Source organism: Nyctereutes procyonoides, unplaced genomic scaffold (assembly GCF_905146905.1).
Source record: "Nyctereutes procyonoides isolate TBG_1078 unplaced genomic scaffold, NYPRO_anot_genome, whole genome shotgun sequence".
Lineage (NCBI taxonomy): Eukaryota > Metazoa > Chordata > Mammalia > Carnivora > Canidae > Nyctereutes > Nyctereutes procyonoides.
Genome location: NW_026575125.1, coordinates 17,385,731 through 17,409,293, shown reverse-complemented (window position 1 = coordinate 17,409,293; position 23,563 = coordinate 17,385,731). Strand labels below are relative to the sequence as shown.

At 33.1% G+C, this 23,563-nt stretch overlaps 1 protein-coding gene across 1 annotated transcript in view; it reads right to left on the bottom strand.

Moving 5' to 3' along the window:
- The window catches only part of CNKSR2 (connector enhancer of kinase suppressor of Ras 2), a 274,536-nt gene that overhangs the window by 95,485 nt on the left and 155,488 nt on the right, over nt 1-23,563 (bottom strand). Inside the window, exons 9-11 of the mRNA XM_055339141.1 lie at nt 22,392-22,546; nt 12,397-12,513; nt 7,294-7,505 (exon numbers count right to left, since the gene is read on the bottom strand). Coding sequence (XP_055195116.1) covers nt 7,294-7,505; nt 12,397-12,513; nt 22,392-22,546 — 484 coding nt within the window. The remainder of the gene's footprint in view (nt 1-7,293; nt 7,506-12,396; nt 12,514-22,391; nt 22,547-23,563) is intronic.

Here is a 23,563-nt window from a genome sequence, read left to right as displayed (position 1 = left end):
CAACTATAAATGTTCCCCCAAATTGCAAATCTTCCCTGGAGGGCAATACTGACCCCAGTTGAGAATCACTGACTTAGGCTGTTTCTACTCTTGGCTTCCCATTTTGTCTTTAAGGGAATCACTATTTCATCTAGTTCATATCTTTCTGTTGATGAATTCATTTTAAGAGTGACTTCTTTCTTCTGACAGTTGCATCAGTTTTGTTGACTTGGGTTTGCTAATCTTTCCATTTTACCCAAATACTGATACTCTGGAACTTGGTTAAGAGTTCCTTTTCCTTAATCTTACTATTTTATCCATCGCCTAGCACTTTAATTTGTTCAGGATGATTGTTTTCTTGCCTGGTTTTATTTTTTTGAGAGTCTCCAAGTATTTTATTTATATATTATTTTTGTTCTCCTTTTCTTCCCCTAGCAATTAATCTTAAACCTAAAAAGATCCAAACTGTTTTCAGAATTCTGACGCTGTAAGGTTCTACTCAGGCCCTTCTGTCCAGAATATGAGCTAGTGGTTTCCACAATGGAACTTAAAAGAAGATTTGGATCAGGGCAGTTTTTAGTGCTATTACCTATTTGAATGCTCTTCCTTCTGGTTTTCAAAACCAAACCAAAAGAAATGGACCAATTCTATTCATATTTCTTTTAATTGCTATGATTTAAGTGGCTGGTTATTGGGTAGGTAAAGGGACCAAAAACAAGGCAATACTTTCAGCCCCTTTGTCCTTTATTAAATCCCTCCATAGGGAGAGGATAAGTGTTAATTTGATCCACAGGCATTTGACAATCTTTGGGACATTTTCATTTATAACCAGGAATAATTCATTATACCATTTGGACACTATTTCTTGAGTACTTTCCATGCGGCAAGAATAGCCCTAAGTGCCAGACATACATTATCTCATTTAACCCTTATAGAAACACCACAAGCAATATTGCCATTCCATTTTACAGACAAGGAAACAAAAACAGGGGCGCCTGGGTGGCTCAATGGTTGAGCATCTGCCTTTGGCTCAGGGCGTGATCCGGGAGTTCCACATCGGGCTCCCCACAGGGAGCCTGCTTCTCCCTCTGCCTATGTCTCTGCCTCTCTGTGTCTCTCATGAATAAATAAATACAATCTTTTAAAAAAAAAAGGCAACAAAAACATAGTGAGGTAAGGCTCAAGTTCAAGGTCAATCAGTTATTAAAGGCCAACCTGTGACACCAAACTCAGATCTCTCTGACTTCAAAACACATGCTCTGCTATTTCTATAAGTAAAATCACACAAATTAGGGAAGAGTGCCTTCCCTCACTGCTTACTCTGATATTTACATTAGGAACAGACAAGTTTCTATTTCTCTAAAAATATTGCTGAACTACTTTTCTATCCATTATTACATGGTCCCTTGTCACCATCAGTTTGATGTTCAAAATTATTTTGTGAAGCTAATCAACACACAGTCTTTATGAACCGTACAAATTAAGTCCAAAGGTAGAAGAATTCCTGTGACTATAGTATACGTATATTTCTACATTTTTGATTCAATAATTTCTAATACTGTGGTTAGTTCTGGTTTGGAAGTGGTACATTTTACTTGAACAAAGACATTTTGTGTGGTTAGTATCTCAATTTCTTTTCTTTCTAAAAGCATAGCTGATGAATGACAGCTGAACTTTTACCTGATTAGGAAGACAATTTACATTTAAAAATCATAGGAAGGAGAGAAGTATTCCAAAATAAAGAAGTATGACTGTATCGTGTATACGTGATGCTTTAAGAAATGTTTTGAATAATGTTATTAATTATAATTTAACTGGCCAAAAAGTAGAATGAGATTATAAGACAAAGACGATGTTGCAGTGTGATAAGAGACTCTGGAGCCTGCAGATAATTTCCTCTCCTCACAGTGATAGAGTAGTTCATAGTGTCATTGCCCATAGGTTCTTCACCATGCTGTTTGAAGTCATTTCAAGCCATTTGCTATTCATGTGGATAAATGGGACATGGTAGTTTTCTCTTGTCCCAGCTACTCGAGGGGAAAATGTTAGGTATAATGTTATGGAAATTAATTTTCCTCAATGCACAATGTATACAAATAACATGTGGAACATTTCTAAAATAACAGCTTTGCCCTCATTCATGTGTTTTTTGTGAGGTCCTGGATTCTCAATAAATTGGAAAAGGTCTGGATTCTTTCAAACCAATACTATTATGTGATATTATTGTAAAAATATGTGTTCTTCCTATTCTTATAAAATATGAGCACTCAACAACCACAAAAGGACTCCACCAACTGTGTCCACCTTTTAGCAGGTTTCTATGCATAGAAATGTGGTATGCTGGAATAGCAAGGGCAAAGAGTCTGTGAACAGCGAAAGGGAAAGTTGATGGGGAATATGGCCATTCTGAAAAGTTGCCAAGCAACTGATTTCATCAGATTTGAACCTTTACCTTTGAAGTATGAGCATATGAGACCAAATAGTTAAAGTGATTTAATGCTGTCCTCTTTCCCCTCTTCTAACTTTCACATTTATTTTTAAAAAAACTGAATCGTCTATTCACCCCATCTAATTCGTCAAAGAATTTAAATGGCTGATATTATTACTATTTACATGTTGAGATCTTTATTTTCTTTTGTTTTTTCCCCCAGCTGTATTGAGGTATTCTATGAATTGTATATATTTAAGGTATACAATGTGACTATTTGATATATAGAGAATTATGAAATGAGGACCACAATCAAGCTATTTTAACACATCCATCACCTCACAGAGTTACCTTGTTTTCTGTGAGATGAGAATACTTAATATGTATTCTCTTAACAACACTAAAGTTTATGCAACAGTGACAACAATGGAAATAAATACCTAGCACATACTGGGCACTTTCCAGGCAACTTGCAATGTGTTGTCATGAAATTCTTACAAAAAGTCTATAAGACAGGTGTTATCATCTTCATTTAACAAGGGAGAAAATTGAGACCAACATCCCCAAACTCACACTAGATAAAAGACAGGATTACCATGTAGAGTTGATGCCACAGCCAGTGCTAGTAACCATTGATCTACGCTGCTTCCTCCACTGTATCTGTGTTTCCAGAAATTCGTCTCATCTATCTTTTTAGGAAAGTAAAACCCATTTTATGTTCTTGGATTTTAAAAGTACATAACATATTATTGCTAATTTTATCCCTCAATTTAGCTACCTAAGGTCTGTCAGGGCCATGGCTATGTAAAAACATGTTTAGTTTAGTGACAATAAATACAGAAATATACAAGAACACACAAAATCAGACCTACTTCTGCTTGCCTGAAATCAAATGCTTGAATTTGCAAAGAGTGATACAATTTCTGGAAATTATTTCTCTACAATTTAGCAAGTTACTGTCATCACATTTAGTTAGCTAGCACCATTGGTAGAGTCCCACAAAAATCCATGGGTATTTAATCCCAGCTCTACCACTTACTAGTTGAGTAAGTTATTTAACCTAAAACAAGGATTCTATGAGCACCCACTTCATTGAATTGTTGCAAGGATTAAATGGGTCAATGCCTTTGAAATGCTTAGCACAGTGCCTGGCATATATAAAAGCTAACAGGTATTACTGACTTATTTCTAGAAGGGCCATCTGCTATCTATCCATATTACACTTTTCTGATAGATTCGGGCAAGTAATTGTTCTTCTCTTAACTCATTCTTAGCAACAACTAGTGGGTCTATGATATGAAATGAGAACCTTGGTTAAAAAATGTATTTTAAAGCCCAGGATATTTTCGGGTATTTTTCTCTATATGTGTGTTTCTTTGCCATTGTGTCCAATGACAGAGCTTCCCTAAATTAGGATATTTTCGGGTATTTTTCTTTATATGTGTGTTTCTTTGTCATTGTGTCCAATGACAGAGCTTCCCTAAATATTTTTGTCTTATATATCTAACTCTAAAATATGAGTGTACTAAGATAGTATGATAAGTATATACATATTTAACCAAAAGCACATAATAAGAACTGAATCCTGTTTCTCCTTTGCTTCTCAAAATCCTATCTATACTCTTACAATCTTAACTCTAAACCTCTTTGAAAAAAAAAGGTAATCTGGGGAGTTAATAGGAGAGAATGGTGGCTAAGCTCATATACAAGATAAGGTAATTTGTGACTATGAAGTAAGTTGAGCACTGTAAGCATAAAGGCCTTATTCACTACATTTTAAGGCATCACACAAGTGCTAGCATGTTAAATTACTGTCATTTCTAGAAAATATGAAACATGAACATTTTTGTACTTTAGGCTTTTTTATAATATGCTTCAACAGAATCATGTATTTTTGTCATTATTTATGTATTTAATGATTTATTTATCTGTGAGAGACAGAGAGAGAGAGAGAGAGAGAGAGAGCGCAAGAGGGGGAGAGGGGAAGAGGGAAATGGAGAAGCAGACTCCCCACTGAGCCTGGAGCCTGATGCAGGGCTTGATCCCAGGACCCTGAGATGAAACCATGAGTCAGACACTTAACTGACTGAGCCACCCAGGTGCCCCTATTATCATTATTTTTTAAATCTAAGAAAATACTGTCACACTTGGAAGCCTATGTAATGGGACCACTTTATAGATTAAATAAAAAAGTCATTGATAATTGCTTATCAAGTTTTGGGATAATTTGTATTGGGACCTTTCAGGTCTAGGCTGAGAGATTTTACAATAACCCCCAGATCTCAGATCTAGGTTTGGGGATAACTAACATTTAGAAACCCTAGGGGATGACTATTTATCATTTAAAACTCCTCATAAATGTCACTTTTTTAATGTGACTTCCCAAGAAGACTCTGGGGTTTCAGCTCCCAGGCTACAGTACTACTCTGTTCACATACTCCTACTTACCTAAAGTTATTACAATGCATCTCTTTGTTTCTTCCCTCTTGGTTATGATTGCCTTCTAAGGAAAATTTATGTTTTATTCACCTTTGAGTCTACAGACTGGATGACTTTATGTACACAACAAATATTAACTGAATGAATTAAGAAGTGAATTAATCTTTGGGAAATTAAGGACACAAATTAATGTGTGTAACAGGCAGAATTTATTACTTATGATCTGATTTTAAAAAGGTTTTAATATATTAACTCACTGGTTACCTGGCACAACCTACAGGCTGTGCTAGAAAATCTTCACTGAAGTATCTGTAAGTATTTCCACTGATGGTTCAGATCATATTTCATGTTCAGAAGTTATAAAAACAAACAACCTTCTAGGATCAAAAGTAAAATAACTTTTTATTTTTTTAAAGATTTTATTTATTTATTCATGAGAGACAGAGAGAGAGAGAAAGAGAGAGAGAGAGAGAGAGAGAGAGAGAGAGAGAGAGAGGGCAGAGACACAAGCAGAGGGAGAAGCAGGCTCCATGCAGGGAGCCTGACGTGGGACTCGATCCCGGGTCTCCAGGATCATGCCCTGGGCTGAAGGCGGCACTAAACCACTGAGCCACCTGGGCTGCCCAGTAAAAGAACTTTTTTTTTATTATTTTATTTATTTATTTATTTACGATAGTCATACAGAGAGAGAGAGAGAGAGGCAGAGACACAGGCAGAGGGAGAAGCAGGCTCCATGCACCGGGAGCCTGATGTGGGATTCAATCCCGGGTCTCCAGGATCGCACCCTGGGCCAAAGGCAGGCGCCAAACCGCTGCGCCACCCAGGGATCCCTAAAAGAACTTTTTAAAAAACTTCCTATCCCTCTTTTAAGCATATATATATATATATGCTTATATATATGATGACAACTAGGATGCAACATGATGACACTAGGTGGTTTAAAACTAGTCTGAAGGGACTAACAATTCATAGCCATTCAAGTAAGAACCAAGTAAACATTCTTTATACAGTTATTGGTAATCTACTTCATCTGGTGACTATGATTTCCCCCTAAACATCCTTATCTATTTAAAAATAAGTAAAAGCAGCCAAAATATTCTAAGAGGTAAAAAAAGAGTTGATATACATTACTGCCTATCCAACACTAGGTAGTCAATAAGTGTTTGGAATGAATGAGTAAAAATAAAGATTTAAGTGATAAAGCAGGGGTAGGAATAACAAGGATGGCAGGCCTCTATACTGCTCTGTACTGCAGACATTTATATTATAATGGGGGAAAAAGCAAAGGTGCAAATACCTTCAAATTATGACAGTTTTAAAAAAAGTGCCAGCAGAATAGTTTAACTGAGGAGCTATGTTAAAAAAATCATTACTTATTATTATGATAAAAAGGCACATGTACAGAGAATAACACAAGGTAAGCTAAGTATGGTTCCTATTCTTTAGGACCATTTTGGGCAAACCTTCTCATACATATTCTCATAATTATTACCAAAAAGCTGTAAGGAAATAAGGCACATGTAATATGGTACATGATGACCAGTCATTTGGGACCACAGGAGGGAGACATATGGCCATGGTGGACAAGGAAGGGGGGCAAGTGGAAAAAAAAAAAGCTAAAAGCAACTGTCTGTCCTGCTCAGCTCCCACTGATCATCAGTACTAATTATCAAGGATCATGTCTTTCCCCTTCTCTATGCTCCTCACTAAAATGATTAGTTTGAAAACTGGAAAAGGAGGAGCATAGAGTTCCAATTAAATCCATTCATTCTTGCAATGGGATCATAGCTTTACTACTTTAACTTTAGGCAAATTAATCTGCAAATCTTCGTATACAATGTATAAATTTAAAGTATTTGTGACTGGGTTACTCTCTTGGTCATACATGGAAAAACAGAAGTCAAAGATGAAAAGTCCTAGGGATGTGGTAACTCTAAGGCCATCTCTGATTTAAATACAATGTGTGTTTCCTATTTAGAATCCACTTCCACTCAAATTTTCCAACTTCTTAAAAACACAAAAATTGAGGTGAGATTTCCTTCAGAAAGTTTATCTGAAGTTTTTTTTAATCCCTGAGGAATAAGGAGTTAATTTTATACAAGTCAAATTAATAGGAAGCATTCATCTTTCTTTAAAAAAGGAAAAGTGAATTATTCCAAGTTGGCAATATCTAATGTTACAAAAATTACATGTGATTCAAGGTTTCCTTAAGTCATTAATGAGCTAAAATGCTACCTACCATTCTTACCTATCTTTGGAAAATTTAGAATAATTTTTAATATCATGCTTCATATTGTTGAGATTCCACTTAGAAGTACATGACAGACACAGATCAATTATAAACATTCAAAAGCTATCAAGTAAATCAAGTCATTTTCATAACCCAAAAGACTATGAAAAGAAATAGAGGTTCTCATGCGAGACATATGTAAGAAAAGAACTCTTACCATAAGTTGGGGTGCTTTCTCGTCTTCCTTGACTACTTGATCTTCCTTTCTCATATTCATAGCAATACAAGACAGTATCTTCCTCGACAATATTAAACCTCTTTCGATATTCCTGATCCAGAAATGAATTTGGTGATTCAGATCCCTTATGCACCGGCTTGCCAACCATATGTCCTCTGAGGTCTTCACAAGGAAGGTTTCCTTTTTCATCTCTAAAGAAAGGGAAAAATTAAAGGAGAAGGATGTAGGAAAGTGTTAGGGTGGTAAAATGGCAGAGAGGGTGTAACACAGTTCATAATATCCGTTTCATACAATATATCTTCTGATCTTTCCAAACTTTCTTTGAGGTTTAAAGGGCAATTTTTAATTATTCCCATATTGCAGGAAAATAAATGCTGAGGATCAGAGAGGTCAAATGACTTGCCTAAACACCATACAGCTAATAAATAACAACATTGGACATGAACCCTGGATCTTCTAACTCCTGCTCTACTCCATTTTCACTGTACTATGTCATACAGAGGAAAATCATGTCAGCACATAAATTTAGTGCTCAATTCAGTACGTGTAAGTTTAACAACGCTAACAGTATAGTTTTTTTTTTTGTGCCAGGTTAACTACTTGATGCATAGTAGTATTTGTGCTGCTTAAAAACAAGGATGTGTTTAAAAACTACCATCTCTGTAAGGATATTAGCAGCCTTAAGAACCAAATTAGCGTTCTATAAACTGGTATTCTTAAGAATTTCAGATAGCTTGTTATTAGTTTAAAATAGACCTTATTGAATAGACTTTCAGTATTTAAAATCTATGGATCTCATTTAATATTAAAAATATGCATTCATAGGGGATCCCTGGGTGGCCCAGTGGTTTGGCGCCTGCCTTTGGCCCAGGGCGGGATCCTAGAGTCCCAGGATCGAGTCCCGCGTTGGGCTCCCGGCATGGAGCCTGCTTCTCCCTCTGCCTGTGTCTCTGCCTCTCTCTCTCTCTCTCTGTCTATCATGAATAAATAAAAAATAAAATATACATTCATAGAACTAATTCTAAATGGATAGATCAAAATTTCATTACACATTTCTTATGGAGATAGGATAGAGGAACCTGACAAAATATGGAATTTAGGATGATGCAGGTTGATTTCTTCTATAGGATTCTAGAAAAGAAAAATCTCATCATTTATGGGATCCCTAAAACTGTTACTCACATATAGTATTAATTTACATAGCCCAAGCAACTGGGCCCCTAATGAGTAGTATTTTGGTAGAAATACTCCACTTTGGATGGGTTAAATTGAACTTGTTTATTTTATGATATGTTTCACTGACTAGCTATGAAGTTTTTTTGTTAGAAAAGCCTGTCTTCTAGAACACCACTATGAATGTAAATGCAATGTTCTTTCCCTTGCAGATCATTAATTTTATTTCCTCCTAGTTCTTAATTGCTTTCAGTTCTACCCTAAACAGTGCCATGAATGCTATCAAACCAGATAAAAATTTAATTTTATGTTAAGTGCTAAGACTGAAATCTTAGATCAACGGAATTAACTAAATTATAACAAGACAGATAAAAAACCAAAATTTTAATTGATATTATGTCTTATAAAATTGTGATGGGCTTATAAATCTAATGTCAATTCCAAAATATGAGTTACAGTTCAACACGAATATTATACTTCTATACTTGTGTACTAGGGTACTACACTTTTGTAGGTATATGCAAATATCTAGATTTAGGTCTGTCCAAATGAAGAGAGCTACATTCCTAGTATTTGAAATATGCTGAAAGTAGTAAATAATATGCTCAAGACTGATTGAATCAGCAAGTTGCCTCATGTATTTAACTTGTCACAAGCCGAGACTGCCATTTACAATGCTATTCACCCTTATTTTTCAAAAATAAAAGTATTACTTATTGTTAAATTGTAACTGGATAGCTAGTTCTTAGGCAACATGAAGAAAACAAATACAAAATCCAGACAGAATTTTATTTTCAGCAAGCTAAACATTTTTCCTGAACATATTGCCTGATGTTGTTTATTACTGTTAGTCCTCTATCAAAAAGAGATTGACACTGCAATTAGCTCGAAAACAGCCCTAACAAACCCGTAGCACTGGAGTAAGGTTTTGCCTATCTATAAATGGGCAGACATTTCTATCAGGCCTGTGACATGAATGCTAATGCAGCTGAGATCAGAGGGTGATTCAGCCCTAGTTAATTCACCATGCTCTATTTATATGGACATCCCCATGGCAGAAAATTGCAAGGGCTGGTATTACTCTGTAATGGTATTAGAGGAGGACCTCATACCAACAAGGAAGATTTATTAGATGTGTCTATATGAAATGCATGCAAATAAAGTTGAATTAAGAAATGTGCAAACCAAAAAAAATCTTTGCGGTAGAATGAATTGATATATGTATTGTGTGTGTGTGTGTGCATATTTGTGTCTGTATCTCTGTATGTGTGCTTGTGTGTATGTACTCACATCACGAGTCCCTGAATAACTCAATGTGTTAATTTGTCCTGCTGTACAAATTAAAATAAACTTTTTTTAACCTTATGTGTGTAACAAATCTATGCTTTTACTCTGAAAAGGATTTAAGGAAACAGATGAAAAGTTAGAATACTGCTTTAATGGATTTTCTTAATATTTAATGGCTCAGAGTAAAATTAATGAGAGAAATCAGTGTTTGCACTTGAGAGTTGTGCAAAGATATACACATTCTTGATTTTTGTCATAGAAAAAGAAATTCAGTTAAGTGTGTAAATGCACTATATACTATGGTAATGAAACTATGTAAAGTCATAAGACATATAATTAAAAACTGACCAAATTTCACTCACTCCACATACATGAGTGTTTTAGAGAAAAAAGGTACTTTTTAGAGAAAAAGGTACTTTTTCAACTACATTTTCTTCTGGAATAAATGTGTTCAATTGCAAGCCCATGAAAGAATCTCTACCTGACAACTAGTCCTAACATTTTTAAGGTTTTTTTTTTTTGGTTTTAAAATGAGAGAGATTTTTATTATTTACAATTGAAATGAACACTAACATGCCTATCCTACATAAACATGATTTTTAAATATAGGCAAAAAGAAATGTTCAGATGAGTTAAATTAAGTGAACCACATTTAATATCAAAATGAGAGAATGAGATAAAAGTGCCAAGGCTGTATGTATACCATAACTTCAAGTCAAACCAGAAAATGCAGATAATTTATATGTACAAAGATGCATAAAAAGGAACTCTGATATATGGATTGTTCTGACTGTGCTATATTAAATAACTGTGTGACTTGAATAATAATTTGACTCAAAATATACCTAGAAAATTCTATTAAATTACACACTAGACTAAGGATCAATTAAAGTGATTATGAATTTCACTGAAAAGTATGAAGCTTTCAAGGAATACTGACAAACCAAGTACCACGATGTTGATACTTCAACTTCTTGTATCTTTCGTGTTTCTAAATAGCACGTTCAAGCTTTTTGTTGGCTTCAATACATTGCCATAATCTTATCTCCACCATACTGAGAGGACAGAACTCAATCATTTCATTCTTTTGTCTTTTGAAGTGTATTTTAAACACTTTCTTTATAGGATATATTTTCTTTATAATAATTTCCTCCCTAACCAAGAGAAAAAGAAAGAAGATTATAAAACTGCAGAGACTTGATAAAAACAATTTTCTGATGTTTATCTGTATATGTAGCCCTTGGAATGAGGTATCTGAAATAATCATTTGCATTGAAATAAAAATATTTCCAATTAAATTGAAAACAAACCAAAAGAGTCACTATTCAAAACACACATGTTTTTATTGCTCCTCATGCAAGAGTATTCAGAAAGTCTGACACCATCTTAATAGAATCAAAATGCAACTTGTGTTTGGCTAGGATATCAGAAAGATCTGTACATCTGATTATAAATTTAATGTAAGACTGTAAATTATATACTAGAAAGATTTGTGAAATGCCAGCTTAGTCAATTATATTTTCTCATAAACCATGTTCCCACAGCTACATTTAATTTTCAAAATTAAGAACTAAAATGTTTATAAAATGGACTACAGTTTTATTACTAGGCAACAATACAGTATTTGTAGACACACCATGTTGTCATGTAACATTTAGATCGTAAAATGTCAGTACCATCATATCTGAGAGAATGGAACATTAGGTACACTGAAGGATAATGAAAATTAATGAAAACAAGGAATTTCAGTTCTTTTATATACTGAAGAAATTTAATATGAAGTGTGGCTTGAAAAGAGACCTTAAATTACTGTTTTTGAATGACTGCACAACTAATTTAAAAATGGAGCCAAATTCTTTGTGACTGGTATCAATTATTCCCATTTAGTGGTGGCCCTTTTCCATAATTTTTATATTCCACAAGGCTGGATATCACAATGCTTTTGGACAGAATGCATTATGGCACAAAGTTGTAATCTTCCACACCTGCCAGGAATTTCAAATAGGAATCTGGAAATGAAATGGAGATACAGCCTCAAGAAATCTAGAAAATAGATTCTAAAGGCAACTCATTCTCTTGCAAATTCTTTCTACTTCCTGACAGAAACATTAATGAACTAATAAAGGAGAAATTGTAGATACAGAAGTATTAGGGGAAAAAGAATACTCTCCCTTCTTATCATCTACCTTTCTTCCCAAAAGCTCCCTTGCTGCATATATTTAAGAAGGCATAAAAGTTATCTGTAATTTTCTCTTTTAGCAAAAAGTATGGAATGCTTCAGAGTAACTTGGGATTTCCTGGGGCTTCTTAACCAAAGACCCTCACTTACTCTTTACTTATTAAAAGAATCTTAATTGCTATTTATTACTTTCCAACTCTTTCCTATTATATGAGATAATGTTTACAAGATACTTCATGCATAGTGTTTAATACAGAGTAGTTGTTGTTACTACTAATCAAAGTGCTTTCTCTACAGTGCAATAGTTTTCCAGAATGCATTCAGAATTACTATCTAAGAAAATATTTCAGGTGTTCCTTGACAATTTACTTCATGGTTTACATACAGTTAGACTAGTCTTTAGATAGAAGTTGCCCAGAACAACATGATGGTTGGTTTTATACCTGGGAATATATGGTTCTGCAGGAGGAGGGGGGATGTAGAGATCCTGGAGAGCAGAACTGTCTCTTTTGGTTGGCGTACTGATGGTGCTGGAAGGCGTAGCAACGCTGCTTGTGGGACTTCTAGGTATAAGAGGCTGGTTAAAATGAAAAAGAAAATACATACGCACACAAACAACACACAAAACAACAACAACGACACATAGTTATCATTTTAAAATGATCTATTTCTGCAAAGCTTTTGAACTTGGCTGAAATCAAGAAGCGTATTATTTAGTACCTGGATATTCCTTGGAATCTCCAAAATAACTAGTTTATTACTTTTGAGGTTCCCACTTAGTTCTCAACTCACCTTATTCTACGGCATAACCACGTATAAGCTATTTATAAGGTGAAAGCACCATGTAGTGTTTCATAACGGTAAGATTTATTTCACAGTCAGAAGCTTATTTAAATTAAATTTGCTTTGTTGGAATCCCACCTTTGAAGGGAAGATAATAAAGAGTAACTTTCAAAAGAATTAGCTCACTCACATCCTGATTGATATATACAAGAAAGATATTTTGTATTTTTTCCCAAAAAGATATACCATTCTCTTAAGTTAGCAGAATGTCACAGATTCTCAGAAAAGGTTACAAAAATGGAGGATGAAAGGCCAATACGAGAAAATACTTTCTTTTTTCATAAATATAAACACAACTAACTGTCTTCTCAAGGTCATTTTATGGTACATCTTCAAAAGTATGGTGATTAATGTAACACAATCATTTCACCTTTCATAGGCACACACATTTATCATTGTTTAAAATAATGTTTAGATACACAACCTCAGACTGCATTTTCATGCCTGTTTAAGTATTAAATACTTAGAACAATTAAGATAGCATATTTGCTGAATTAAGTGATACACCAGGATGCATTAACTCAAGAGCACTTCCAATTCTAAGCTTCACAGCATTTGGAAATGATCTTTTGGTTTGAAAAATTATCCTAAAGTGAGACTAAAATTCACAAATTTTCATGTTTATCTTACAGATCCTACTGATTACCTATATATACAATAACACATTAAAAATAAGAATTTTAGTGTAATCGCAAACATAAAAGTAATGATCACAAAATGAACTATATCTTCACATAAGATGTTGCCATTTTAGCCAATATGCAAACACTTTTAGCATATCTATATAGACCCACAGTTCTATTACTTTAACATGTATCACTGGACAAAAAATGGCCTATTACAGCTATTTTATATTGTGACAGTGTTTTTGTACAGATAAACAAAATGTTCAAAAAAAAAACCAAGCATAAATACAATGTACAATGTAGGCAACTAGGGTAGGCTACATACTTTATGACTCAGTTCGTGGATTTTACCTTCCTTATTACACAGCTCACCTTAATAGGTTGAAATCATACATCCTGCCAAAATGATGGCTAAGTTTTAATCTATGTGAAATTAGAAATTAAAGATAGAAGGGAAAAAGAATTGATAATTTATTTTGGAACTCTACAAAATTCTATCTCATGATATAAAAGAAGTCAGAAACTATACATGTTAAGGGATTTTGAAATACTATTTGGAGTATGCAGTAGACTTATGTTTATGCTGATTTTGAAAGAGTGTCCAGTTAAATCATGTGTGTCTTTTAGTAACAAAAATCTTGGTAATGGGAAATTGTGAGATAATGTAGGTGATCAAGAGTCATCTGTATGGATGAACACCATGCAGCCTGAGAAAACGAAGAATTGTATTGTTTCTAGTAATGTATTAAATGCCTGTACAACATTCTCTGAATGATAGTTTTTTTAGATCAAGTCTTTAGACACACTATATATATAATCACTGTGATGTGATTCTGTTTATAATTGCTTTCCTCTTTGTCAGGACATCTTGGTATTAAATACAGACGACATAAAAAATAAGTCTATGTTTCATTATTATAGAAATAAGAAAAAAATCCATTATGCAGTACATTACTTTCCAAAATTTATTAACAGATATCCTGTAAGAGAAAAACTTACATTCACTATGCTTTTAAAATGCTCTAACATCTCTTATTTTAAAATATTCTAATATTGCAAGTCAACTTAAGAACAAGTTCTAAAAACATAAGCTATTAAATAACACACTTTTATTCTCTTTCTTTTATTTTAGGGTCACTATTTCTATTCTGAAGACTCCTTTCTTTTATTTTACTATCTATAGGACTAAAGATCATCTTTCTTGGTTAGTATCCATCTCTGCCTTCCCCAGACAAAGAGGAAGAAAGGAAGGATGGAAGGAAGAAAAAAAATAATAGTTAGTGGTTACAAGTATATTTTAAATAGCCCCAGGAAGTGTGAGGTAAGAACCAACAGAATATTTTATTTTGCCTGGATTATTACTAGGATTCTACTGGGATTCTTACTAGGATTCCTTAGGGTACTTGTGCCTTTCCCCTTCTAGTAAACTTAAATATTAGCCATGTTGGCTTCCTTCAAATTGCTATTTTCTCTGGGTTTCTATTTTCAATAAAAGAGTTGCTATAAATATCATCAGTTAGCATGATGAGCTAAATTAGTAAATATGTGGAAGAAAAAGACTCTTAAATATGTTTACACGGGTAACAGGTTTGATTGTGCCAGCTGGTTCAATGAATTAAAGTGGTTGAAAAAAACAACTTAGTCTTTCAGAGAAAACAAATTAGTCAATCCTATTGTTTAACTCAACTGGTTAGTTGTATTTACTGATAAATCACAGAAAACCATTTCAACTGGTTTATCATGCAGATATTATCTGGCTAATCAGTACGCTTTGTACCAAATAAAACACACAGTAAATACTAAATATATTTAATATATTTTTGTCTACTAATTGTGTTACTTTCGTCAAGCTAATCCACACTAAAAAGTAAACATTCTTGAGAATCTTATTTAAAAATTATACATTAAGCAATAAAAAAAATAAAGTATGCTAAAGTAGAAGCTTCATGGGAAAATGGAAATGGCTACTTAACCCCAAAGAAGTCTTTATGATAATTTAAAATTAAATTATAATTTTTTTGAAAATGTTTCTACCTTTAAACAAGAACTGAAAGAATACAAAATTAAATGACTAAAAAATGAAAAAGGCATTAAAGAACATAGAAAGATAGGCAAAATTTGACTAAATGAAGCACAGAATAAATGATGCTATTAGCTGAAATCGCCAGCAAGAAATTCCTAGTTGTAACAAGTGGCATTAAAATTACAACCACCACCAATAACCATTTAAGTGTCTGAAAATCCACAAAAAGCGACAAATACATCTTCCCTCATATCAAAAAAAGGAGTTCTCTCAGCATCCAATTCACATTTTAATAGGCATATTTCTTAGCTTCAGAAAAAATATCCAAATATTTTCGCATAATGCAGAAAGATAGTTTTTCCTATCTTGGCAACATTTACTTTTCATCATTTGTTCATAACATAATAAAATAAAAGCAGTTACTACTGTACTATGAAGAATTTCTAATTTAAGGAAAAATGTAGAAGAAAAGGGTAAAATTTTATTTTACCTTTTTGCCACTTTGATGCTTTCTCTTATATTGGCAAAATATGGAAAGAGAATTAAGAATTATCGTCACTGAAATACAAGGTTATTTTAAGACTGCGTCTTGTTACTCAAGTGAGCATGAAGCTTCTGTATAACTTAGATCTGCTATAGGATGCAATCACATATGATAGGGATCCATTTTAGATTCTATGCAAACAGGTATTTTTCCTGGAAGGAGCTTGTCATAACATTTGGTTTTCATATGTAAATAGCATAAAGCTATCCTTCCACAGATTCAGTGAGACTCTGAAAGGGAAGAGGCATTTGCATATATGTTATTTCTCTGCTAAAACAACTCTGATAGATTTCTCAGGGCATGCATCTCTGAAAATATCCAGATTCTAAATAAAATGCTCATATGCATCTCTTCAAATATACATTGATAACCTAAAGTCAGTTAATGATAACTTACTACAGTCAACGGGACTACTACTAGAAATCTACTAGGTAAAACATACACATACATTTTTTTCATATTGTCAGTTTGAACCACATAAAGGCTTTCAAATTGTATCCTACAATATGGTACTGCATAAATCTTCCTCTGAATCATGTGTGATAACTTTAGTAATGGTATCCTACTCATCCAGTTTAAATAGCATTGAAAGATTGTAATTATTATAAGACAAAATTTTCAGCCTTTGTAAGGAATCACTGAAATCTCACTTTAAATCCTCTTATGGCTCAGGTCTTTTCCTTATGTCCCCACTTCTAACGTCTTTAAGGTAACTGAGCACATCTGGAAGGTATACCTCTGAAACTCCACTGGTCTTAAATAAGAGAAAAGAACTTCCATACTTAAGAAACTACATTTAACATTGAGATTTGACTCAAAACATTTGACATTTTAACAACTCTTGGCAACCTTATCTTAATTTAGTTGTTTCTCTGTCTGGTAAGTGATCTGGCTTTCATAGAGCTATAGAAAGTCTTGAATGACACCAGTGACATAAAGACAGCCCCAACATTAAAGATTAAAACAGTTTGTTACATATTATGTAGTTCCCTCTAAAATTCATGAATGCAAAGATCACAAAGAGCTTGCTTTGCCTTACAGGGGGGAAGTACCCATTGAAAAATGAATGATTACATCAAGTAGAAAACCTGGCCACTTATTTTACTCTTGGGAATAATCACAGACTCAGGTGGATCACAATACCCCATTATTCTAGCACAGAACAGTTACACAAAGTTCTTACTCAGTTCAAACACATTTTTATTATAATTCCCAACACAAGTACCAGAATATCGTTTTATGTTAGCAACTTTGTTCTTAATCATCTATACAAGTGCTCCAGAAAAAATGTATGCTGGATTTTGGGAGGCAAGACACTGTATACAATTTGTAAGTTTGACCATATAAGAATGTTAGGTCTAATCTGGAAAATTATTGGGCATTCTTTTCCCTGGGAAAGCTTTTCTTAAGTAGTAAATTATTTGAAAAGAACCTAAGCAAAGGAACCGCATGTATTCAAAATGCTCCCACCCCAGTTTTTTCACAGTTTTTCTAGAATCTAAATTCATTAATACAAAAGATTTGAGTCTTCTTTTATAAGCATGTAATCTTTCCTGTCAAACACAAAGAAAACATTTTTTTTCTGATCATTAATTTGATCAGGAAACCATATCTGTATAGGTTTAAAAATACAGATATATGTGCATAAAATACGTAGTTACATGATATACAAGAAACATAGACCAGAGTCATATACTACGAAATGGCTTTATCCACTGAGTCATCAAATTTTGCACATTGTACTGAGACTACCATGAGTGTATTTATTCTTGTGCTGTCCAGTCTTATTGGAATAGTTAATACTGCAATGCTAAAAATGGACTTCCAGTTTTTGTTAAATTACAGTAAACATCATTTTAAGATATTAATTAAAGAATGAGAAACTAAAGAATGAAGAAACTGAAAAATAATTTTTGCATTTTAGGTGATTATCTGTAGTCAGCATAACATTCGAAAGCATTTGGCTGAAAAACACAAATGTGATTTAGATACTTTAATTAATTTGCTTAAACACTGCTGAACAAAAATGTGATGTGACAATTGCTTGCAGCTATTTACTAATTTGAGCATGTAAAACATATCATTGTTTCTGCCTCTCAGGCAGCACAATTACATTTTTAGTTAAGATGTATTTTCTTCTCTAGTATCATACCTAATACTGGTTATCTTCCTCTTCAAAACATGCTTTTAAAACAAAACTCTCAGAAACATAAATTTTGTTAGCAATGTTTTTTTTGGTCACCCTGACCCATAACTTTGATATTAAAACAATTTTGTTATTTGTGTTTTGGTTTTCACAGAATACTGTAACCATTCATATATGTATGTATTGGAAATGTTACATAATCAATTAATGTTCTTCAGTTGTTATACCAGTTGATAGACAAAATCACTGTTATGACTATTTGCTTTCCATTTCTTTTTCTGCTCAAAGTTAAATATCCTGTAAAAATGGCATCAAGATAATGCTAAGCAATAACATTTTAAGTAAAAAGCACAAAACGACACAAGAAACTCTCACACAAATATAAGAGATTAGAATGCAATTTAGGAACATAATTCTAATGATACAGCTTGATGTTATTTCATATAAAAATGTGTTTAATTAAACCTGTATCAGTATACTGAATTCCAACATTGATCATAGTGATCATCTGAGATGCATTCTCACCAAAAAAGCTGTTCTTTAATGTTTTTAAAAAATTGCTGATTCCCAGTGATGATTTCAATCAACATTCTTGCTAGTGTCCTGCTAATCCTCCCATGCATCTCTTGTAAGAAGAAAATGACAACACCCACGCATGCCTGTGACCTATGCACACTAACTTAAAACCACAAACATCAAAAATATACCTTGAAGTTTATTCAGAGTTCCCCGGGATTTTTTTTAATTAAATTGGAAGAATTTGACCATAAGCAATCACTAAGGTCACCAAAATCCAGGACATTAGTAGAAGTGCTACCAAGAACACATTTTTAAAAACAGTCTTGGAAAGCAAGAAATCCCTCGTTTGTTTCACAGAATAAAAGATTCTATCTCAGGTAAAACATCTCTACTATTTATATATGGGTGCAGATGACAAGAGAATTCAACTCCAGATTAAATCTGTTTGTAGTATTTGACTAAGGTATCTCTAAGTCTCTCAATTCTATTGTAAAATGTTTGAGAAATCAGAAATTTAAAAAAAGAACTGCCAAGTTTCATGAAATGTACTAATGAAATTGCTCTGTGAGCATGAAGTTGAATTGTATGCTTTTGTTTATTTGGCTATAATTTCATGAATTATTTTCACAAGAAAATCCAAATCCAAATTTGTCATTATAGTTGATTGATAACAGAAGTTACTATCCTTTAAAAATATTTTTAGAAATAAAACTTCTTTTATGAAAACGTGGTATGCTTTAACAATCTTCTACCTTAGGGTAGACAAGGTTAAATTTTATTTGTGTAGGTACAAATTATTTTCTTGTTAGTTTAAAAAATAATTATTTCTTGTTAGAATACAGTTTTCCTTTTTTAAGATGCAAGTATTAGTGTCTGCCTCCACACTACACAAACTTTGCCATATTTTATTTGAAAATGCTAGTAGGTAAATTAAGCCTGGTAGAGAAGAAAAAGTTGAAATAGACATACTGAATTAAATAAATGCCATAAATTATTTCTTTTTTTAACCTCTATTTAAATCATTCTTAGTAGACTATTAGTATGGAAAAAAATAACCTAAGGTCCAATTCTCTGGGTGTGAACACTGAAGATTTATATTTAAGTGAGTTAATGGGCATTTTAGCTCCAATGTATTTGGACACATACAAGAAACAAGAATATAAGACTGGTACTTGTGTTTGCACAGAGGATTATTACTGCATTAAGCTCTAAATTTCACATCTGAGGTCCTTTCTTTGACACTAGGAAAAATATGTGCCCTCAGGCAAACTCACAAAGGAATCCAAAACTGCCTGTGAGACTTTCTTATATCATTATTTCTTTGACTTTACCCCCTCTGGAGGCAGTCTACCTTTAATCTATAGATTCTGGTACCATCAGGTTTTGTCCATTTTTGGTTAATCTACACTCTAAAAAACCGTGACCAGATAGTTCCCATTATGCTTCCGGTGTCTCTGTATTTTAGAGTAGGCCAAAGCTGTAAGATCAAGAAACAACTCTATAATGGTACAATTTCAGGTCTTCAAAATTTCAGGGATATTTGGTGATGGTGGTATATAGCATGTTAGAGGACTTACCCATTGCTCTTACCACTAAGACCTTGCTTTACCACCATTAGGAAGTGTTTAATTAAAACTAATACTTTTCTGCTCTGTAAAACGTCAACCACTGAAGCAAGTTTTAAAGAAGTTGTAAGCAAGTCCCCTGCCCTCCCAACAGTATTGTTTATCAATAAGGAGTTGGGCTTGGACAACACATTTTGGTGGAACTAAATTCAATTGATACAACAAATTTTTAGAATGTTGATGCATATAAGCACTTATGGAAATACTGATTTTCTTTTTTCTGATTTCAACAATCTGGAAAAGTAAATTTATAAATATACTCAGTAACTGAACAAGCAATGAGGAAGAAATATAATTAGTGATCTGGTGAGGCATATTTTGGCAATTAGCAATGGACTTAGAAACAGTATCCTAATAACATAATTATAATTAAGACATGATGTGAGATAATATAAAACAATTGAAGTCTTTGTTTCCCAGCTTTGAATATACACACTAAATGTGTGGCAAAAAAAGAAATGTTGGCCTTTCAATTATTTCAGCATTTTATATAAAAGTGATTAACTGGATAGTGTCATTACCTTAATTCTCCAGTTTGTGCTTGTGGAAAAAAAATCTAAAAAGGGACCAAATCATCAATTTATTTCCTAGAGTTATTCCCTCAGAGTTCATGGATCAATAAGAAAACAGTGTCTTTTTGGTGTTCAAGGTGAAATAGAAGGGATTAGAGAGAGTTGTTAAATTTAACTACACACATATATATAGAAAAACCTAATGGCTGAAATCGTGGGACTCTTCTTCAGTGTTCCCACCTCTCAGGATCTTTGAGGAAGACATGTCAATAGGAAAACTACAGAGTGGAAGAACAAAGCAACTTATAATACAGCGAGAAAATAAAATGATGTGATGGGAAGTCTGATCTGCTAATCTATGATTAATGAGTCAAAAAACATTGAATTCTGCTTTAATGACATTGAAAATATTTGATAATAGACATATACTGCAAATCAAATGTATTTGGACTTATTAATACAGTTTACATATATTCATTTGAAGAAAGAGATTAACATTAAGAATTTAAAGACTTTAATGTTAGAGCATTTTATATATTTTTACGTTATTTAAATATAATGCAACTTTGAGGTCAATAAATAGTAAAGTCTTAAACAATGAAAAATCATTATAATCCATAAGGCCATTCATGTGTAATGGAGATTTTAGAATTTTAGGGGAAAAAAAATCTAAGAATGGTTTAAGGTACTAATATAGAACGTAGGAATAATTTACATTGCTGTGGTACAATGGCATTTACATATATTGCTTTTTTTAAGAACCTGAACAATGGGCAATGTTCTAGTTCAGTGGCCGATTACAATTTTAAAAAATTAGACCTCTAAGAAAGGTAATAGTCTCCTGTTTTAAAAATGTAGGTTTTGTGAAAGACAAAATTTCTTTTATGATGCATTTAAAGATTATATTGACTGAAATGTAAGGAGATATATTACTTCCTTGTCTTTCATTAATCAGAATAATATTTTTATAACTTCCTAGATAACTATGCTTCTTAATGAATATAATTTATCAACATGCAAAGAGTAATATTTTAGAGCAATTTCATGCTGAAGAAAAATGCAGAAGTTCTAAAGCAATAATTTCCCTATTTTGCCACCCAACAAGGTGGAAAAGAAAAAATGATCAGTCAGAAGGAATGTAGTAGGTATATTTTAATTACTACGTAAAACTTCCCTTACTTACTGTTTATAAATAATTATTACTATCTTATGACCTGATTTAAAAGAATTCTATAAACTTTCATCTGGTTTCTTCAAGAAGTAGGAGAGTGTAACTTTTAAGTAGAAGATTACATCTCAAAATGAAACCTCTCATTTTCATCTCTATCCATATTTTGGCTTGAAATAACTTTTTTTGTAATTATGCTTTATATGTTTACAAATTAAGGCAGAGATCTTTATCATTTGGGTTTTAGTTATAGTAACTTACAGATTTCATCACAATTAAGCCTATTAGGATAAGCTGTGAAGAGATAATTTCACAAACCAATTTTCAAAAGCATACAAGATTAATCCATATGCTGCTGAGATGAGGCACAATAAAGAAGCATTACTGAGATAATCTATGGCTAAAATGATGGTGTATGACTTATGATTAAGCTTCATTACCTGCAGAGCAAGGGGCTTCCATCTCATATTTTTCAGTAAAGCTGGTGCTGAGGTAAGCATGCTCTGAGGTCGCTTTTTCAAAGTTAAGATAACACCACTCGGGTCCTCTCGTAGTGCATTCACCAAATTTTTCAACTGCCACCCCACCTGGTAACCAGCAAAATCATTACAATAAAATTGAGGTACAGTACTCAAAGATTTAATGTTCTCCCCCTTTAATAAGATTAGTAAAAAAAAAGAAAGAAAATCACATAATTGGTGTACCATCCTATCAATTTTTAGGAGATAAATACTCAAAAAAATTTTATCTCTGAATTGATTAACCATGTTATTGCATTAGAGTCCATATTATTATGAAATAACATAATGGACATTTACCATATCAAAGCAGAGACTAAAACGATATCCTACCAATGGAGTAATTTAGAGTTTAAAGAAATTATGTCATTGTTAATGCTGTGCAAGGCCTACATCCAAGCTCTGTTCACAAGTACAATTCAAAAATCCACATGCTTGAAAACAAGGATTTGGCAATGTCCTGAGCTTGCAAGGTATACCACATGCTTTCTCATCACCATCTTTTGGAGCTATGTGGTACAAGTGTCCCTACATTAGACTGACTTCATACTATTGATAGCTGGTACTAACAAACCAAGGCAACATTCCGATGCATGGAAGACAGCATCAACACAATTAACCTTTTACCACACTATAAGGATAGAATAAAAATGACAACACTACTTCCATACAGCAGCTATTGGAAATGTGTTCTAAACAACCCTATAAACTTACAGTATAATGTGCTGAATTTAATGAAGCCATTCTATTTGAGTATCACCTCAAAACGTATTGTATAATTAAACCCAAGTACTTGATAAATGTCCTGAAACTGGACTCAGCTGTTTTCTGTGTTACTTCTCTCATCATCCTTTTAAGCTTTTAAACATAGAATAATTTGTTAGTTTGCTTGAATATGGACTAGTTATGCAGTTATCAGGTAACTGAAATCCTCTATGCCTTAAAGAAACACATTAAAAATGGCTATTGTTTTAAGGTTAAAAGAACACATTTCACACTTAAAAGAGAGAAGCTTTTATCCCAACTCTAATGGATTAGAATTTTCCAGGATATTATATAAATACATTGGATCAAAATTTATCCTGG